At 36.0% G+C, this 21,799-nt stretch overlaps 2 protein-coding genes across 2 annotated transcripts; both read right to left on the minus strand.

The window, feature by feature from the left end:
• Positions 1–299: 299 nt before the first annotated feature.
• On the minus strand, positions 300–3,187 carry LOC113690209 (disease resistance protein RPM1-like). Its single transcript, XM_027208035.2, has one exon. The coding sequence runs from the start codon at positions 3,149–3,151 to the stop codon at positions 419–421; it is 2,733 nt and encodes a 910-aa protein (XP_027063836.2). The 5' UTR covers positions 3,152–3,187; the 3' UTR covers positions 300–418.
• Positions 3,188–8,236: 5,049 nt separating this feature from the next.
• LOC140007218 (uncharacterized) lies at positions 8,237–9,949 on the minus strand. The gene is made up of 3 exons (XM_072049916.1): positions 9,416–9,949; positions 8,684–9,175; positions 8,237–8,500 (listed from the first exon to the last, which is right to left on the minus strand). Exons 1-3 carry the CDS (start codon positions 9,947–9,949, stop codon positions 8,237–8,239), a joined length of 1,290 nt encoding a protein of 429 aa, XP_071906017.1.
• Positions 9,950–21,799: the final 11,850 nt, after the last annotated feature.

Here is a 21,799-nt window from a genome sequence, read left to right on the forward strand (position 1 = left end):
ATCCAGGAAGGACTTTTTGGGCATACAAAAAGAGTTCGTACATAATTGCAGAATAAATTTCTCTTGTATAATGCTAACTTCCAGTAATTACCTAAACAAACAATTTACTGTTGTAAAGTGGCTTCACATTGTGAGATCTTGATCTGAAAAAGTATCCTATTCATGCAACAGCCTGATTGGTCCTCTTTTTTGCATTCCTAATCTTCTTGTTTTATCCCAATTCTTGAGCAAGTCATTCGACAGCTATTTCTGTAGATTAATACGTACACAGAGTAGATACATTCTAAAGCCAATGCATATTTGCTAGTGCTGCAACTCGCAAGAAGAATATGTATAACTAGCAGAGGCAGAAAAATTGCCAAGTCAAGTTCATATAACAGACTGGAAGTGTTTCACATGATAATTCTGTCTGTGTAATTTACAAAACAAGATTGACTGTGTGTATGTGCTGTACCTTCTTGTGGTTTTCACTTCCATCAATTTGCACACTTTCAACGAGTTCTTCTGCCATTTCCTCCAGCTGAAGATTCTGTAGGCTGGTAATGTGTTCAATGCCTTGTGGTAGCAACTTCAACGCCAGGCAACGAATCAAGGCAAGTTCTTTTAAGCTGGGAAGTGATCCCTCCTCTACTTCTACACAATCTAACTGCAGGAGCTCCTCCAAATGCAATTTGCTGAGCTTAGGGAATCCCCCTTTTATGAACTTCAAGTGCTTGCCACTGTATGCTTTCTTAATTTGAAGGAAGACCAGACTTGGTAATTTCTGGAGAGATGGAAGAAAATCTTCTTGTAGATGAGAAAATTCCAAGCACAAATGCGTCAGGTTTGTGGCTGATTCAAACCACTGAGGCAGCCTCTTCAAGCGTCCAATCAATTCTAGCTTCTGAAGAAATGGAGGCACGAAAACCAAGTCTTCCAACATCAGTTCCTCTTCTTCTGCACTTGCAGTTACACTCAATCGATGGAGGCTTGTCATCATTTGGATTGAACTACATAGCTTTGGACCGTCACACGTTTTCACTTTTGTGATATCTAACCTTTTCAGATTCGTAAGATATCCAACTTGCTTGATTATCCCCTCCTCTGCTTCTACATAAGAAAGGCTTTGCAAGCTCAGTAAGGTCCCGATTCCTGCTGCTACGCGCAAGCCTTGAGAAAACTTGAAATTTTTGGGACGATTGACACAGTTCTTGCACACAAATAGATGCCTCAATTTTTCTAATTTTAATATCCTTTTTGGTAACTTCTCCAAATTGGTGTGCCTAACATCCAACGTCTCTAGGTTCTTCAGCTTGTCTATTGCCTTGGGGAGATCTTTAACCTTTGTGTTCCTCAAGTTCAAGTACCTAAGATTAAAGAGGTCAACCAATTCGTTTGGTAGTTTTTCAATGGGAATGTTTTCGAGAGCAAGGACCCGTAAGAACTTAAATTTTGATGATACAGCATTTAGAGAGAATGAAGAGCATGTATCTGTTCCAAAAACAAATAGCGAGCGAAGTTGGCGTGATGTTGTCTTGTTTAATCGAAGATTCTTACCTCTATTATACACTGACAACCGCTGTACATTTCTTGAGATTTTGGACTCTTGGCTATCATGTAATCTGCAGAAATTCTCCCTTTCTGAGGTTGTCATTGCAAGCTCTCGCATAACATCATGTACCCGAAAAGTCTTCACTCTTCCATTGTCATTGATTTGTTTAACTTGGATCATGCTCCGGAGAATAAGTTCCATGAGATGGTCCTCGGCTACTTCCTCCATTGTCATCCCTTTCCTTTCTAGGATAAATCCCTCAGCAATCCATAGACGAATCAGCTTCTTCCTCTTAATCAGATAACCATCAGGGAAAATACAGCAATACAAGAAACAGTACTTAAGGTAGAAAGGTAAATCATTGAAACTCATCATCAGGATGCCCTTCACTCGTTCAAGGAGTGGATTGTAGCTAAACTGCCAATTCAGGCTGTCATGAACCTTCTTCCACTCTATAGCTGTCTTGCTTTTTGAACACATGAGACCTCCAATTGCAACTATTGCTAGAGGCAACCCTTCACATTTTCTCAGGATGGCTTTTGCTAATGCTTCAAGCTCTGGTGGACATTGATGATCACACCCGTTCCAAAAGGCCTTTGTGCAGAAAAGAGTCCAAGCATCATGTTCTTGGAGAGGTTCAAGACGATGGACTCTACTTCCAGGTCCAACAGACATTGCCACATTCTCATCTCTTGTTGTTAAAACAATTCTACTTCCACAAAGATTCACTGGGAATGCACCTCTTATTCTACTCCACAGATCTATGCTCCACACATCATCTAAGACAACCAAGTACCTTCTGTTATGCAAGTACTCGATAAGCATCTCCATAAGCTGCCGATAATTCATTGATCCAAGATTCCTAGGAATCATCGCTTGTTCTGTTTTCAGGAATTCTTTGACCATGCTTCTTAGCAGACCGTCAATTTGATGAGCCTGGGACACAGATATCCATGCTAAAGAATCGAAATGACGCTTTATCACTTGATCATTGAACACTTTGGTCACCAGAGTAGTCTTTCCTAAACCTCCCATGCCAACAATTGAGACAACTGTCCGTCGCTGTTCATTTCCCGTCAACCAATGATATAATCTCGCTTTGTTTTCATCAATTCCCACTATATCATCTTCATCTGCAAAGACTGATGATTCTCCAAGATGCTGCAACCAGTCAGTGGGCAAATTTATGGTCCTTTCCTCATCAAATTTGGCATCAAATGCATATCTCTTGCTCCTTTCTGAAACTTCAAGTACCTTTGCGTTGATACTTTGCATCTCTGAAGATAATCGACGCATCACAGTGAGTTTTCTTGGCAGGTTCATGGTTTCTTGAACAAAATCTTTGAGCCCATTCTTTTTGGCTTTATTACCATTGTAGTATATGAACTCATCAATTGTATTTTCAACTTCAATTGCCACTTCTCTTACCTGCCTCACCCAAGTTTCCACAGATTCACTCCTTTCTTTCCTTCTCTCGGCATCTCTTAAGAAGGATTTCATAGTATCTAGTTCAAGCTTGATTTTATCAATTTCATTTCGAGCATTTCCCAACACTGAGGCATTTTGAAGAAGTATTGTCGTCAGTTTATCTAAAAGGTAGTTAACAGCACCATCTGCCATTTTTGCTATGAAGAATTCCTATCCTTCTTCTCTCTGTATCTCTTTACCTTCACCTTTCTCCTTCTCTACCCCCGTCCCCCTTCTCTCAGTTCTTTTGTGTGTGTGTGTGTGTGTTTGACTGTTGACTGTTGACTTTCTGCAAAGTCTTGCCTCTATCTCAGTAATTTCTTGGAAGGAGCATGAACCAATTACTTTTTGACTTTCGGCCTTAAAAGACTTGGAAGACTTCCAACTGTTCGTATATGCAATAAGCTCTTTAATTAAGGAAAATGCTGTAGTAACGTTCGCACCGTTTTTTACTGATATAACATATTATTATACTTTTAACAATCATTTAATTATCTATCCACTTAAATAAGATAATATCTAAAAATAAGGAAGTAAATTTCTCATTTAAAATACTAAGTTCATGTAATAAATTAGTAACTTTTGTGTCTCAAAAGATAACTTGGAATAAATATGAAACTTACTTTTTAAAAAATAAATTACTACTTTATATCTCAAACTTACATTTTAAGAGTAAAGTTTAGTTCAAATAATAATAAGTTTTTATACATAAATAGTAATTCTTACTTATAACATAGTAAATTTGATTAATGGCCAAAACTTACTAATTCATGACACAAATGTATTATTTTACTTAAAAAAACTTATACCAAACCAATATTAGGACCTTTTTTTGAATTAATGATAAGATTTTTTATTAATGATTGAAACTTAGTAATCTAGTTAGTAAATACTCATAATATACCTATACAATACACGGCTCTATGTATAATTTAAAATCTTTTGTATTTATATATTTTAGAATACTATGAGAAATATTTTGACTTTTCACATAACCTTATAAAATATGTAATAAAATTTTGATATATTATAATTTTGAAAGATTTTTCAAAATTTTGAAAAGTTTAAAAGTTTGGATAATAATAACAACACATCTTCCTAGCTATGCATGAAATATCACTTGTCTATATGATTTCCATAATTTAATACCTATTTATATAACAAGATGATAAAGTTTTTAATAAATTTATTGTCTGGGACACAAGAATTAAACTTGTATTAATACAGACCTAACAAAATTAGAGAAATAGTGTAACAATTATACAACAATAAAAATGACAAAATTAGTATAATTTGGAAAAAGTACTCCTAATTAAAACACAATAAAATCAAGTGTTTTTTTTTGCCTTTTTGATGTAATAGTTATGTTTATTGGAAAATTAGTAATCCATTCTTATGATACATAGTTTTTTTTTCTCAAAGTACTAAATTTTATGTAAATAAATTGGAATAATTTTGTAAAAGATTTTATGCTTTAATATAATCAAGAGAATTTTGCACCTTTAAAATATAAATAGAAAGAGAGGACAACGGTAGCCAAATGCAATACATATCACATCATGAGTTTAGGTGTGATTTATTTAAGTAATCAGTAATTTAGTCATAGTCAATATACAATGCCTATTGATTTCCTACAAATGAAAATATAATTTAGCAGTTATGCATTAATGGAATTCATAGTTTGAACGCAATCAATTGAGCACCTATTTCCTTTTTTAAGTAACTATTTTTTTTTGTTGCTTAGGTTAAATATTTACATATAAAATAATAGCAATAGAATGCCAATCCTTAGACCAATGGAACTTCATTTATTGTTAATAAAAATAATTTTACATTGATTAAAATTAGTCTAGAAGATGAAAAGTCAATGGCAACAATTGCTAAAATGTAGCAATTTTTAATTTTGGGAAAATAAAAAATAAGTTCCCAAAATATTTCACTTTTATTGTTTTAAAAAATCTCAACTTGTTAACTAAATTCAAAACAATTCGATTATCAAAAATATTCTTCCTCAAATTAACCTTAATGATTAGATGTAAGATACAAATATGCTAAAATATCTCTCATACATATGTCATGGATATTTGAGACTTTCAGTAAAAAAAATTTTGTTGTTAAAATAACATTGAATCATAGTGTGCTAATTATTTTAGAACCATTGTATACATGAATTTAATTTAATTTAAATTATACAACAGATTATATGTGGATGTAATTTTCGTTTAATTGTTGGATCTCATTTTTCTGAACAATCTCCCAAGAAAAAAGTCCAGATCATACTGATTTTCTTATATTAATTATGTCATTTTTATTGTTATACTATTTCTCATTTTGTTTGGGCTACATTAATATATGTTTAACTCTTATTAATTCTTTTTTTTTTTTTCAAGAAACCACTTTATTCATTCAAACCGAACCAACACGGATACAATAAAAAGGTCAAAAAATCCGACTAAACCATCCTCCTAGGCTAGCCTACTCTCCTCCTCCTGACCGAAAGAATGCCTACCCTATCTAGGCGAATTTCCCTGTGTGCCAGTCGTGGAATTTCACTGAACTGATCATAGACGCTGATATTCCGAGCATGGGCCGAAGCGCCCACATTGGCCAGGTTGTCCGCCACTCTGTTGGCTTATCTGTAGCAATGGGTTACCCGCGTCACGTCTGCAATCATACCCCAAATCTGTTCAACCTCCCTCCGGACAACCCACAGGCACTGTGTTTGGCGTTGAAGAATCCAACCAGAACTAGTGAATCGACTTGTATACTAACCTTGGTAAAACCCTTTTGAATGCACAAGCGGAGTCCCGTTACCAATGCCAAAACTTCTGTGCGCAGACTCGAAGCTTCCCCGAAGTAAGCCGAGAAAGCAAAAACTGGAAACCTTGATGCATCATGAAGTATTCCCCCACCACCACTCACTCTAGGATTACCCACTCCAGGATTACCCTTGGAGCATCCATCCGTATTTAGCGTTAGCATTCCCGCCTCTTTCGCCTTCCACCCACCAGTTGACAACTATAGCGCGATGTCTGGGGAGTAGTCCACTCATACAGCTGAAGAAACGTTTGCACCCCAAGCCTCTGGTTAAATTGAGCCTCCAACACCCCTTTCACGTCTAGCACAATGTCCTAGATGTAAATTTATTAAAACCTCATCATCTTATTATATTCATAGGTATTAAATTATAGAAATTGTGATCTATAAACAAGTGATATTCTATATATAACTAGGATGATTTGTTGTTATTGTTATCCAAACTTTCAGACTTTTTAAAAATTGAAAAATAATTAAAAAATTATAATACAACAAAATTTTATTACATATTTTACAAGGTTATATGAAAAGTCAAAATATTTTTCATAGTAATTTAAAATATATAAATACAAAAGATTTTTAAATTATCATGTATTATACAGGTATATTACAAGTACTTACTAACTAGGGTACTAAGTTTTAATCATTAATAAAAGGGGAAAAAGTCCCAATGGCCCTTCAACTCTTTTCTAGGTAAAGTTTTAGTCCTCCAACAATTAACGGTAAAGTTTTGGCCCTCGATCTAATAAAACGGCATATTCGTAACCCTTCTGTCAAACCTAGCAGTTAAAATTGACGGGAAGCATCATCTTGTGAGACGCATGACAAAAAATCAAAGGCATTATAGTCTCCAAAGGAGGGTTTACCAAGCAAAGAGAGAGTAAAAATGTCGCTTATTCCCTTATCTTATGTTAGAGCAAGAAAAATCTCCATTCCAGTAGAAGTTGGAGCTGAAAATGCAAAGAATGAATAGTTCCTCTCTACCAGTGTGCAGATGTGACAAAGAGACTAGGGTGATTATTTCGTGGACTTCAAAAAATCCTGGGCGAAGGTTTGCTATGTGGACGGAAGGTTGCTGCAGATATTGGGCATGGATCGATAAGGAGATATGCCGACAGTTAACGAAAATTATACCTGGCCTTCTTCGAATGATGAATGCAACTGAAAAGGACAGAGATGAATATGAAGAAATAGCAAGAAGAAATGAAAGAAAAGTAACAAAATTGAAGAAAAAAGTTAAAGATGGAGAAAGAAATTCGCTGCAAGAAATGGGTTAATAAGTTGCTGGTGAGATTGCTTTTTTTAACATGGATATTAATTTTTTTAATTTTGTTAAGTTGGGGCCAAAAAAATGGAAACCTTGTCAGTTTTCAGCAAATAGAAGGTGCTTGCAAACACCTGGCCCTTACCAAGTTGAAGTTTGTAGAGGAAGAAGATGATCCAAATTGTTCCTTTTAATGTAAATTTTTTATTTATAGTTATATGATGTATCCGTAAAGCTTGTAATCAAATCTGTGTTTGTGGTTGTCCCAATGAAATATCTAGTTGTCTCTTTTTATTAAATGGAAGTGTTGTAGTTCATTTATTCGACTCAATGAATTATTTTGTATTGTGGTTAGAAAAAAGTCATAATAATGGTGCAATAAGAAGGAGCAAATAAAGCCATGTTGTATCATATTAATCACTTGCGTAGTACATCATTTATGAAGTAACTAGACACAAGTTATGAAATCCGGCCATGGATTCAAAACCAAGCTATAAAAATTTTAAATCTCATCATAAAATTAGGAATTTCTATACATTTAAGAGCATCAAAAGTTGGCTATAATGCAAAGCAGAATCAGCATGTTACCAACAAGGAACTACTAGACAAAAAAAAAAACAAAGAAGAACTACTAGACACCAAAACATGTTCTGATATGGTAATGAATTGTCACCATCAGTTTACACAGCATAAGACAAAGGGATTTTGTCAAAAAGTTTGGTCTATCATGGCTGAGTTCCTCTTCTAGGCTGTTCCTTTTCCCATTCCTCTTTCACCTTGTCTTCCTCTGCCCCTGCCTCTTCCACTCAATCTCCCCCTCCAGTTGCCAACTGTAAATGGGGGTTCTTTACCCAAATAAGCATAGTTAGCATTGTGGCTCCTTTTTCTGCATCGGTAAGCTGCTTTGTAGTTGAGTATTTTCTAAATTCTTTTCGCTGTGAATGATGTTGTTGTTGGCTCTATTGTGGATGTTGCTGCCCAACTTCATTGTTAGCTTATTGAGTTTGTTGTTGCAAATTTTGAGAAAACTGGTCTGGTTGGTGATTCGTATGAGACTGTCAACAGATATGTGTAAGTAAGTACATGACTGATGGAGAGTAATGAAAAATTAACAGATTTAATGCACTTACTGTTGTCCTCCCTTTTTCTGCTGGTTGCTACCTCTGCTGACTACTAGGTTGAGTCTCGAATGACCTGTTAGAACCTTGTTGAGTTTCTTCATTGGGAGGCTTCTTGCACATAGCTATGTTATGGCCAACCTCACCACATTTTCTACAATGAATGATAATCCTCCTTCTCAACCTTCTACCATGATCTCTCCCCTCAGTCACATCCCTTCTCCTGGCCTTTTTAGGCTTACCAGATTGAGTAACTGATGTTGGCGGATCCAACACAGGCATGGTGGATGGGGGCCAATGATCCTAGCCACTAATTGGCTACAAAACATTCTCATAAATCTTGAAAAAGAGGCCTCTGCTATAAGAACGTTCTAGATAATTGTAAGGATCCTCTTCTCGCATCAAGATAGCAGCAATTGCATGAGAGCATAGGATTCCACTAACCTCTCATAATCTACAAGTACAATATTTTTTTTGCATATCTACTGCAAATTGGGCCCCTCTTGGGCCCTTGACTTGATACTCATGCAGTGCATTCCAAATAGGCATCCACTGACTTGAATGTTTGACCCTAGTCTCAACAATTTCATTAATTAAAGGTCCAATGGAGCCCTTGTATTTCCCCATTGTAGCTCGTCTTCTTTGGATCCTGTTCATAAGATATTCCCTTATCAGTTCCAACATTGTGATGATAGGTTGGTCCCTTGCATCCTTAATATGAGCATTGAAGGACTTGCATAAGTTGTTCACTATCATATCACTCTTGACGTGAGTTGGAAAGTATGTCTTGCACCAATGCCAATGATGATGGGCTTTCTTGACCCATTCATATGCAACCTTATCAATAGTTTGAAGTTCATCCATAGCTTTGTTGTACATTTCCACTGTTGTGCAACATGCTATATTCCACAACCTGTTTCTAAGAGCCAAACCAATATGCTTTTTCTTGAAATTGCGGTACATATGTTGGACACAGTACTTGTCCACACAATGTCATTTAAGTTGTTATTAAACAGTTGAAAAATTATAATGCAAAAAAAGCTTGATAAAAGTGTATATGTTTGAAAGGATAACAAAATACCTGTGCTCACATCTAGGTAGAACTTCAGTAAGTGCTCTGTCTAGCCCATAAAATGGAATCATGATAGATTGTTAGCTTCTACCGAGCATTGAAAGGAATTTTGACTTTGAAAGTTTCATATATTGTTAATATCATACCTTTTGCTGATCTGATATAAAGATATAGTAGCACTGGTTTTCGATTTTCAAGTCCTCACTTAGATATTTGAGAAACCAAGCCCACTGCTCAGTTGCTTCTCTCTCCACAACTGCCCAAGCAATGCGCCACCATCCATTATTCGAGTCTGAAGCAATGGCAGTTAGTAATTGTCCTCTATAAATCTCTTTTAGATGGCAACCATCCAGGCCTATTATTGGCCTACAGCCATCCTTGAATCCCTTCTTCAGTGGTCCTAAATAGCAGTACAACCTCATGAATTTAGGATTACCCCCTGATCCTCTAAATGGAGTAAACATTATCTTCATTGTACTCCCTTCATGCGTCTTCTTTATCTCAGCACAATACTCCCAAATTTTCTTGTATTGTGCTTCAGTCGACCCCTGTATCATTTTGAGAGCCATTTTCCTCGCATTAGAAGCCACCCATTTAGAAATTTGAGTTTGGTACTCCTCATACACCGTTTGCCTAATCTCTCGAGTTGGCATGCGAGTGTTTGATCTAATTCTCTCCATATATCTATTTGACAACCAATTGGCCTTCAATTTTTTATTTTTCCAAGCATGATTGCAGTTTTCATGCTTGTCATACATTGTCTTCACCACCAAATCTGTTGTGCCAAGTGCCTTTTCAACTGAGGCAAACACATACTATGGACATGGATCTTTATACCTGGCTCTCACCCTCTTTGGTTCATTCTTCTTTATGTACACTGGCTTTCCCATCTTAATTCCATATTCTTGGATAGCAGCTTTGAATTGGCCTCTTGACTCAAATTTCAAACCTAACTCGAACCTTGTATCAATTCTAAATTTTTCCCAAGAAAAATCTTTATACCTACCTACATACTGCTCAGTTTCTTGATCTTCCTCTGACGAATCAGTATCACTACATAGATGATCCGGGATTGTATCTTCTGCCAATGCATCTATTTCAGGTTCAGAATCTTGGGTTTGCTGCTGCTGTTGTGTTTTTCTTCTTCGCCTTACTTGGATTTTTTTCGACTGTGCTTGCTGATGTTGTGGGGACGCTTGTATTTCAGCCTGTTCAGTAGTAGGTTGCTGAGTTGAAACTCATCCCTGCTGTGAAGGTCCTTCAGTTTGCACCTCTTCTAATGTGCTTCTACATTGGGTTGGCTCCAGTGTCAAATCATCAAGAAGAGCCTCATCTCTACTGTCGCGCCCTATTTTTTAAAAAAAAACAAAATTTAAGTATTTAAGTGTTAGAAAAATGAATTTTTGATTTGAAAAATGAGTTTTTTATTTTAGAGAATAACAAAAGAAAAAGGGCCTAAAATGAGACTTAAAAAGTGCGACGATTTTGGTCCAATAATAGTTGTAGACACCAAAATTTTAATGTAATTTCGTTTACTATTTTTTAGTTTTATTTTGTCGTGTTAGTTTTATTCACTTTTTAGTTTTTTATTTTATTATTTTTATTTTTTAGTTTTTAGCATAGAATTTCTCGAAAAAGAAAAAGAAAAAGAAGAGAGAAAAAAAGAAAAAAAAAAGAGAAAGAAAAAGCATTCAAAAAAATATGATTTAGTTGTTTGTGATTTAAATTCAATGTTTTCTTGAAGAAAAAATGAATGAAGAAAAAAGGAAAATGAAAATCGCAACTTTGTTGTTTCTAGTTTGTTTATTTTTGTCCGATGTTACTTAAATTGTTGTTTTTTTTTACTTAATTTTAATATCAATTTTGTTAAATTACTTTAAAAAAATTTTTTTTTTTACATGCGAGCTGCGGAAACGCAGCTTGCAAGGAAGAGTTGCACATGCCCATCGGAGGGCCCTAGGATGCCCAGCAAACCTCCACTCTCATCCTCACCCTTCAGGTGAGGTTTGAGAGTATGTGTTTGGTATAATTAGAACAGAAACGCAGCTTTTAGAGGAGGAACGGCTGACAACTGAAAAAATTTCTGAGGGTGGCGGCTAAGAAAGTTGAGAGGAGATTTCTGAGGGTTTGAAAAAAAAAAGCAGAGAGTGAAAGGGAGGGGATGAAAGCAACGAGCGGCTGAGTTTGAGAGGGAGGGAGCCGAGAGCAGGAGAGGAGAGACCAAGAGGGAGAAAGAAAGTGAGGAAAGAAAGGAGGAACGGGAAAGCAAGAACAGTCGAAGGCTAAGGAAGAAAACGGAAACTTAACAAGAAGGGAGGTGATAGAGAATCCGGAGAGCAATCACAGCAAAAAGGTGAAACCTTTTTCAGCTTCGTTTGGCCCGCATCAAGGATCCATTGCTCCTCCACCCAGGCGCTGTTTGGTGATTCAAATGAGCAAAGGTAACCTTTCATTCTCTTTTCTTTCGGTCACAAATCCTCAGACCTTCATCTGGATGTTAAAAGATTTGTTGCAAATTTGCCGTGAGCTTCCTTCTTTCATGTTTTTATTACTCTTTGTGTATCTTGGGGAGATGGTGGATCCGTGTCATGGCTGTCATCCTGGATGTCTGATGATGAAGCTGTAAACTTTCAGTTGTTTCCGATGATATCACCATAGATCTCTTCAGAAACAGAAACCAACTGTTTTTCCCGTGCATCCTTCATGTTTTTCCCTTGTTTTGATCGACAATGGTCTGTGTATCATTTGTTATGGCTGTTAGGACCTGTAAGAGTCAGATTTAGAGTCTGCTACAACAAGCTTCAAACTCTTGGTTTGTTGCAACCGTACGGGTAGACCCTTTTGTGTTTTCTATGTATTACTGAGGTTTGTGGCCTGTTTGATGTTTTGTTGTTGTTTGTTGATTAATTGAGATGCCATGAAGATGACTTTGCATTAATTAATGTTTCTTGGCTGCCAAAAGGGAATAAAACATGATAAGAGAGTCGTTCCATTTTACTCATGACAGACTATGTTTACCTTTTTTTTTCTGTTCTGGTTCTTTGCGCTAGAATGATTATGGGTTCGGTTGGAATGAATGTTGATGTTTTCTTTGCTGCATTCTGTTTGTTTTCCTTGATGCTAAAACTGATGTTTGGAGGCATGTGGACTAGGTTGATAAAACAAATAAGTTTTGTACAAAGTCTTGGCATTTCCCTTGTGTGAGTTGAGCTGCAAAGTTGCAACAGAAAATTGCAGCAAAGCTTCTGTTTCCAGATTTGCATGCTTTCCTTTTTTTGGCAAATCACCAATCTCGCCCAGATTATGTTAGCTAAATGGTTTGAGATTTCTGTTGAGTTTCTTTTTTCTGATTAATGAAACCGTGAGCTTTGATTGAGTGTGCATGTGCATTCATTCGCTGGATAAGTGCAGAATGTTCCTTAAATGTTGCAGATGCTTGGTTAAGAAATTTGTTAAACTATTTACTTGGAAGTTCTCTCGGATTTCCATATTTTTCCTCTAAGTTTTGTTCGTCGGATGTGGAAGTTATTTGGTTTGCTGTTTAGATCAAAGTGTGGATGTTTAGATGGATGATTGTCTGGGACATGAGCTTGGAAACAAAAATGCAGCAGGCTTCACTTTCGGTTGCTGAAATTTTTGATTGTTTGAACTACTTAATTTGCTTGTTATTTGAAATATTTTGAGAGGTGTTTAACGTGGTTTTGAGTGGAGTTGATTCGAAGTTTTACATGAACTTGGTTTTGCCGAGAGTTTACATGCAAGGATAGAAAGTCACGGCTGAAAATTGCAGGAGCAAAGCTTCTTCGTAGCTTGCATGCTTTGCATGAAAAGATTTTCCAGAAATTCCATTCTAACCCCTTAATTTGTGTAATGCTACAAAGGCCCAATTACATTCCAATCTCTTGCAATTAAGTCCTAAGTTGATTGCAATTTGAACCGTTATTTGGCCTTTTATTATTTTTGGGACCTTTGAAGTTCTTAAATGTTTCGATTGGACTCGAATGATTGATTAATGTTTGCAATTGGGTCTTTAGAAGTTCTTCTATCTTAGAAGTTTGGACAATAATCTACCTCCTTTGAAATTAATCATCTTTTGACTACATTTAAGTCGCAATTAGGGAAGAATTTGGTGGTTTGTTAGTACCCCTTTTGAAGTTTCTAAGGTGTTCTGAGTTTCCTTTTTGCCTTTTATTTTTACTTATCTTTAAAGTGGTGCATTAATCCCTTACTTTGATGGTTTTAGCCCAAGTTATCTCTTTTTTTGGTGACTCTAGCCCAAGTTAAGTCTTGCTCACTTTACTAACATCACAAACGGGGAGGTATAACTTCTTTTATCTTTTTTTTTTGTCTCTCCTCTATGTGATCCAACGTGCTAAGTGAGAATTGCATGTTTACTTTGCTTTCCTTGCCTTTCCTTAATTCCTTTCATTTATTTCATTTACTTTTGCTTTTATTAAGTTATTCTTTTATGAGGTATGTGTACACCTCTTGGCTTGTAATAGATAGGGCTTGGAGAGCATTTGATGAAGACCTACTGAAGACGTGTGTCTAGCTAGCAAATGTAATAGGTTCATTAGCTTGGTTGCTTGCTTTTGTTGCTATGTGTTAATTTGCTTTATTAGGCTCTTGCATTTAGTCGAGCATGCTAAGTGTTATGTGCTACGTGTTTATAGGTGACTTGCATGTCTACTTGCTTTCTATAATCGTAGATGAATATGATGGATGAATGCGTATACCATGGCTAGTCAAATGCTAGTCATGGTCCTCCCTTTTGATCCTCACAAGTCCAACGCTTGTGACAAAGCATTTAGTGAAGGGTTAGTCCAATGCTAGACCCATTAGGCCCGTCCCTCTCGCTAGTGCATTTTTTGTATGTCTCACTACATTCCATACATTTTTCTTAGTTTTCTAGCATTTGGCATGCTCCTCCAACCCTTTCCCCTACATCTTAGGTTTTTTTGCATCCTCATGTTAGTTGTATGGTACATTTGCTTGAGAGTCCCCTTTCGGTAAGGGAAACGAGCGAGTGTGGCTGCAAAAATAGCCTTAGCACGCTAGTTCTTCCTTCTAATCAAAGGGAAAATTAAAATCGTGAAATTAGGAGTCATTCTCGTACCCGACTTGATGCATTCCTCTAGGTTCATACACTCTCATCTTATCATATCACTTCCTCACCTTCTTTATCCACATTCTCTTACTACTTATATTTTTTTTTCTCAATCCACATGCCGTTTTATGCACATTTTTCTTTTTTCCCTATCACTTATTTATTTACCTCACAAATTGCACCCAATTGCACTTTTTTATTTACTACTATTATACCATATTTTCATCCACTTGCACACAAACACCTTCATTTTCCCAATTGGCACACTTGCACTTTTTTTACATTTACACACTTGCACTTACATTTGTATTTGTATTTTTATTTTATTTTGCATTCTTATTACATTTTCACACTTGCACTCATATTTGGGTCTTCATTTGCATTACCCGTGACCTCTATGAGAGTTTTTCTTATTGGCCATCACAACTCATGTGGTTGGGACCAAAAAGCCTCATAAGAGACATTTTAGATTTAGGATTGCATTTTTTTCATATCCATTAGTCACATCCAACATGCAACACATATTTTGGGTAGAAGAAATAGGAAAAGTGGGGCTAAGTCACGCAACTAGCTTTGGTTAGGGTAAGGGAGTGCCTTAGGCTTTGCCTTTGCCTTCTCCCTTATCAAATGTGACCCCCGATCCCTTTTTTTGGTTATGTAGACCTAAAATTCTTTAAAAAGGGTTTGTTTACTTTTCTTTCCAAAAACAAAAATCATTTTTTGGGTGATTTGGTACACCCTAACTCTATACCAAGTGGCGACTCCTTTTCTATCTAAAACCCTTTGTTTGGCCAAACCGTCGCATTTCACAATCCCACGGCCTTTTATTTTCACTTTCACACACGTTCACATACATCTCCTACACACTACTTTCACACATCAAAAAGTGGGGCGCGACAATAGTCTGAAAAGGGTTTTTAGAAAAAATAAGAGTTGCCACTTGGTATTGAGTTAAGGCGTACCAAGTCACCAAAAATTTGTTTTTTAATAAAAAATAAACAAAACCCTTTTCAGACGACTTCAGGTCTTCGAAAAACAAGAGAAAAGAGTTCGGGAGTCACGTTTGAAGAAAGGGAAGACAAAGATTTGATTTAAGGCACCCTTTCAACCCAACCAAATCTAGTTGCGTGATTTAGTCGAAAATTTTCTTAATCTAACTTATGAAACTTATCACATTTGGATGTTTTTATATGGATGCAAATCTAGACCTAATGGATATCGAGAGGGTCGAAATATCTCTTTAAAGTTTAATTGGTGCAAACCATATTAATTGTGATGCCCAAAAATGATACTTAGAAGATGTCACGAATATGCAAAAATGAGACTCAAAGAAAAGAAAAATTATAATATATAAATATACGTGACCTAAAGAGAGGAATGCAACATAATAGATACGGGGGACTAAGATTCGTGACTTTAATTTTCCTTTTTATAGAGGAGATATGAGTGTGCTAAGACTAAAAAAATTATACTCGTACATTTATCATATTTGAAGGGTGACTCTCCTAATCTAGTCAAACAAATGAGCTAAACTATTTCTAATTTTCTAAATGAGATGCAAATCTAAATGTCATGTTTCACGCACATAGGAATAATGGAGATAATAGATAGAGGAAATATCATATAAGATGAGAAAAAGATCCTGTTAGGCCCGAAAACAACCCTCTTTTCTAGGCGACCACACAATGGAGCAGTTGATGAGAAAGCACAAGTGCTTGTGAGTTGAAGAGATAAACAAAGTACAGATTTCAAACGTAACAATAAGTAAAAAAAAAGGAAAGAATAGCAAACCAATTAACTACCTAACTCCTCTTGACCTTGTAGGTTAATTCAAACAAACTATTTCAAATTGATGAATTACAATCACTCTTGTGTACAAAGGAAGGTTCACCTCCTTCTTGCCCCGAACTCCACTCGGTCAAGTCAGGACGTTTTACTATCCCTCAGGACAACCCTCATAGAGCTACACTCATGAAGTATTCACTCACAAATGAAAAGTTTACAATGAACCTCACACCACTAAGACTACAAATCTTCTTTAAAGAGCATTTTCTCACCAAAATCACTCAAAATCTTTTGTATCTTCAGTGTGTCAAAATTGTTTGAAATATCTGACCAACCACTATTCATATAGGATCAAGAAAGTGCATCATTAATGCTTCCAACGGATAGAAAGTAGTTGAAGAGTCAACTAGCCGTTGGAGTGTCGGACGTCCGATAGCCCTGTTTTATGCGTCCGACAGCAGACAGTGAGTTTAAGAGATTTTCTTCAATTCTTTCAAACGTCCGGTGCAAGCTTTTTGTGCGTCCGACAGCAAACAAAGAGATTTGAGAAATTATTTTGTTTCTATCGGACGTCCGGTAGAGACATATTCAGTGTCCGATAGTTTTGTCGACTTCGAAAGATCCTATCGGACGTCCGAAGCATGCGTCCGAAGTTGTGCAATGATTATCGGACGTAGCATGCGTCCGAAGTTGTGCAATGATTATCGGACGTCCGATACTGTCTTCTTGAGCGTTCGACAGGTTCAGCATACTCTGTCTTTTTCAAATGTGCTTCATTTTTGAACCTGATTTGTTTGATTTCTGAAAAAACCTTTGAGGAGATGTTAGCAATATCCATTTGTTTTGTAATCATCAAAAGCTAGGGACCAAGGTCAACATTCTGTCCCTTTTTTATGATGACAAAACAATGGATGAAAGAAAGAAAAAAAAAATTGAGCATATAAGTATAAGCTCCCCCTCACACAATGCATCAAAACTTATAAATTCAGAATAACTCCCCCTTACACATAGCATCCATTTCTCCCCCTTTTTGTCATCATATAAATTCAGTAATATTCAAAAACATCAAGAAAAAGCTCAGTTCTAAGTATCAGAAACTTCAAAAAAGAATTACAGAAAAGCATTATGAACAAGAATCTCATCAATCCTACCAATATCTCCTACTTGTTAGAGTTAGCATCATGTCTAACTATTCACATGTATTTCATGCATTTTTTCATATTTTTTCTCACATAACAATCACTTTTTACGTGATCTTTTTGACAACAGAAATTACACATAACCAATGAGTTATTTATATGAACAGGTTTAATAAATCTTACTTATCTTCTCTTATAAATAGCAAATTCGTTGGAATTAGAATTCAACCTATTCTTTTGAAAACAGGCTTGTTTCTTGTGTTTAAGCAACTCATTTAGACCATCTATTCTTCTTTTCAAATCACCTTATTCCTTTTTAAACAATTCAAAAAGCTTTATTTTTCTATCAAGCTCAAAGTGTAAAGCAATCTCACTCTTTTTGAAGTAATCATTTTCAGCTTTCAACTTTTTATTTTGTTGAAAAATATTTGCATTATCTCGAAACAAAAAACTAATTTGCTGTTTTAACTTCTTGTTTCTAGTATAGGATTCTTTCAAACTATCATGCAATTTTATAATGAAAGATTCAAGATCATCATCACTTTCAAATTGAGAGTTACAAGATGTTACTTCATCATCTCCAATGACCATAAAAGCCAATTAAGCAGATTCTTCATCCTCTTCAATTTCACCATCGGAATTGCACTCATTCCATATGAATTGAAATTTGTTGAATCTTGGTTTTCTTCCTTCTTTCTTCTTCATCACTGGACACTCACTTGCATAATGTCCAGGTTAGCCGCATTCAAAGCACTTATCAGTTTACTTTTTGTTGAAGTCTAGCTTCCCTTTGTTTCTCAAGTTGTTGGACTGATTCGGGAAGGAGTTGCTAGGTCCATCTTTTTTGAATCTTCTCTTGTTGAGTATTCTTTTGAAACCTCGTGTGATGAGTGCAATATCACTATCATCACTTTTCATGTCATCTTCACTCACGGAGGCTGTATCATCTTCATCTTTCGAAGTTTTCAAAGCAATATTCTTTCTCACTTTTGTATCTTCTTCTTCCTGCACCTTGGACTTGAGTTTTAGCTCATAAGAAATCAGTGAATTAATGAGAGATTCAATAGGCAAGGTATTTAGATATTTGGCTTCCTCAATGGCAGTCACTTTACTCTCCCAATCCTTCGATAAAGCATTCAGAATTTTTCTGTTTTTCTCACCTAGAGAGTATTCATTTTCCAACACCTCCAAATCCTTAATGAGGTCATTGAATCTACAATACATCTCATTAATGTTTTCATGAGGTTGCATCTTGAAAGATTCATATTTTGTAACTAGAATGGACTTCTTTTGTTTCTAACATTATCACTACTTTCATGAATTTCTCTTAATTTATCCCAAATTTTCTTGGCTGACTTGCAGCCTTTGACTCGAATAGATTCATTTGAATCTAAAGCACAATATAACACATTCATAACTTTTGCATTTAATGTGAGATGACCTTTATCCGCAGCAGTCAGTTCACTTCTTATTTCTGGTTTAGATCTCTGGGTATTTTCATCTATAAGAGAGGCATCATATGAATTTTCACTAATAATAAACCACAATTCAATATCAATAGATTGCAAAAAAATAATCATTCTTTCTTTCCAACTCACATAATTTGACCCATTAAACATAGGTGGTCTAATGACAGAATTTCCTTCAAAAAACATAACATTATTGGTTGTCATCTTTACTCCAAAGCCGATTGAGCTTAATCTCTAAGAGACCAAACTCTGATACCAATTGGTAGGCCCGAAAACAACCCTGTTTTCTAGGCGACCACACAATGGAGCAGTTAATGAGAAAGCACAAGTGCTTGTGAGTAGAAGAGATAAACAAAGTACAAATTTCAAACGTAACAATAAGTAAATAAAAAGGAAAGAATAGCAAACCAATTAACTATCCAACTCCTCTTGAGTTTGTAGGTTAATTCAAACAAGCTACTTCAAATTGATGAATTACAATCTGTTTATATTAATTCATATCTTTTGATGATTACAAAACAAACGGATGATACTAATACTTTTTGTAAAAACTACTTTCAGAAATGGCATTAAAACAGGACTGTGGACTCATAGCAAAAAGAAGATCAAAAAGGTGAAAAGTGATGAGAAAGATGTCGGACGCACAAAAGGAGAGTATCGGACGTCCGACATTCATTGAGTAACTTCGGACGCATGAAGAACTCTGTCTCGGATGTCCGAAATAGACAAGTCAGGGCTTCTACGATTACTGATCATGATCGGACGCTCAACACCTGTGTATCGGACGTCCGACAAGCGTTGCTGCACTTCAGACATAAAACATTGGACGCATCGGCCGTCTGAAGGAATTGAAGAGGAACCTTCAAGTCTGCATCTCACCCTCGGACGCATGGTGAGAGGGGATCGGACGTCCTAAGAGGTTAAAGAAAATTTCTCAAACTCACTGAGCTCGTTCGGACGCATAAAAACTGACTATCGGACGTCTGACAGCACCAACAACTAGTTGACTTTTTAAATGCCATGTATCCGTTGACAGCATTTATTGAAGAGTTTTTTGATCTCCTATAAAATGAACAAAGTCAACGACTTCAAAAATACTTTGCACATCAAGTCTATATCAGATCGTGAGTGATTCAAGTGTTAGAATACTCAAAAGGAATATTTGTATTCTTAGCTTGTGCATTTTTGTCTTATAGCTTTTCAAGTGTGATACAGCTTCTTCAATAGTGTAGCATTGTGAGAGTTTTCTGAGTGCTTGTAAAATTTCCTTGCGTGACCAAGTGTGGTTTGGGACAAGAAGGAAGTGATCCTTCCATTGTACACAAGATATTGGTTGAAAGATTGTTCAATTTGAAGTAGCTTGTTATATAAAGTGTTGTTCAAACTCAATTTGAGTTTGAATCCTGGTTTGTTTCTCTACTTTCGTTTACAGCTTTACTATATAAATTGTTCACTTTTTCATCTCACAAACACCTGTGCTTCCTTGTATACTGATCCATTGAGTGGTCTTTGAGAAAAGAAGGGTAGGCCTGAAAAAGAGTGACCTATATCTTAGCTGGTTCTAGAAAACCTAATTCACCCCCCCTCTTAGGTTGTCTTCGATCCTTACAATTGGTATCAGAGCTTGGTCTCTTAGAGATTAAACTCAATCGGCTTGGGAGTAAACATGACAACCAACAATGCCATGTTCTTTGAGGGACAATCTGTCACTAGACCTCCAATGTTCAATGGATCAAATTATGTGAGTTGAAAGGAAAGGATGATTATATTCTTACAATCCATTGATATTGAGTTGTGGTTCATTGTTAGTGAAGGTTCATATGATGCGACTATTGTTGATGAAATTACTCATAGGCCAAGACAAAAAACTAGAAGTGAGTTGACTGTTGAAGATAGAACTCATCTCACTCTAAATGCCAAGGTTATGAATGTTTTATACAGTGCATTAGACTCAAATGAGTCCATTAGAGTCAAAGGCTGCAGATTTGTAAAAGAAATTTGGGACAAACTTAGAGAGATCCATGAGGGAAGCGAGAATGTGAGAGAGCAAAAGAAATCCATTCTGGTCACTAAGTATGAATCGTTTAAGATGGAGCCTCATGAAAACATTGACAAAATGTATTGCAGATTTAATGATCTGATCAAGGATTTAGAGGTGCTTGAGAAGAAGTACTCTCTAGGTGAAAAGAATAGAAAAATCCTGAATGCTCTATCAAAGGACTGGGAAAGCAAAGTGACTGCCATTGAGGAAGCCAAGGATCTGAATACTCTACCCATTGAATCTCTGATTAACTCTCTAACTTCTTACGAACTGAAACTTAAATCTAAGATGCAGGATGAAGAAGACACCAATGTAAGAAAGAGTATTGCTCTGAAAGCTTCACAAGACAAAGATGAAACAGCCTCACAGGATGAAAATGATTTGGAAGGTGATGACAGTGATATTGCACTCATCACAAGAAGTTTCAAAAGAATTCTCGACAAGAGAAGACTTAGGAAAGGCGGATCCAGCAATTCCTTCCCAAATCAGTCTAATGACTTCAGAAACAGAGGGAAACTGGAGTTCAACAAGAAGCTGACTGATAAGTGTTTCGAATGTGGCCAACCAGGATACTATGCAAATGAGTGTCCAATGAAGAAAAAGAAGGAGAACAAGGTTGAACGAAAATCAAAGTTCAACAATTTTCAAATCACCTGGAATGATTGCAACTCAGAAGGTGAAGTTAAAGAAGAAGAAAAATCTGCTCAAGTGGCTTTCATGGCCATTGGAGATGAAGAGGTAATACAATGCAACTCTCAAACTGATAGTGATAGTGAATCTGATGTTGAGGTTAATTCCTTTCTAGAAAAAATGCATAACAGCTTGAAAGAATCCTATGTTAGAAACAAGGAACTAAAGCAGAAAATTAGTTTTCTAATACAAGACAATGCAAATCTTTTTCGACAAAACAAGTGTCTTAAGCATGAAAATGAAAACCTGAAAAGGACTGAAACTGATGTGCTTGCTGAATTTAACAGAAAGAAAAATTT

Source organism: Coffea arabica, chromosome 5c, assembly GCF_036785885.1.
Source record: "Coffea arabica cultivar ET-39 chromosome 5c, Coffea Arabica ET-39 HiFi, whole genome shotgun sequence".
Taxonomy (NCBI): Eukaryota; Viridiplantae; Streptophyta; class Magnoliopsida; order Gentianales; family Rubiaceae; genus Coffea; species Coffea arabica.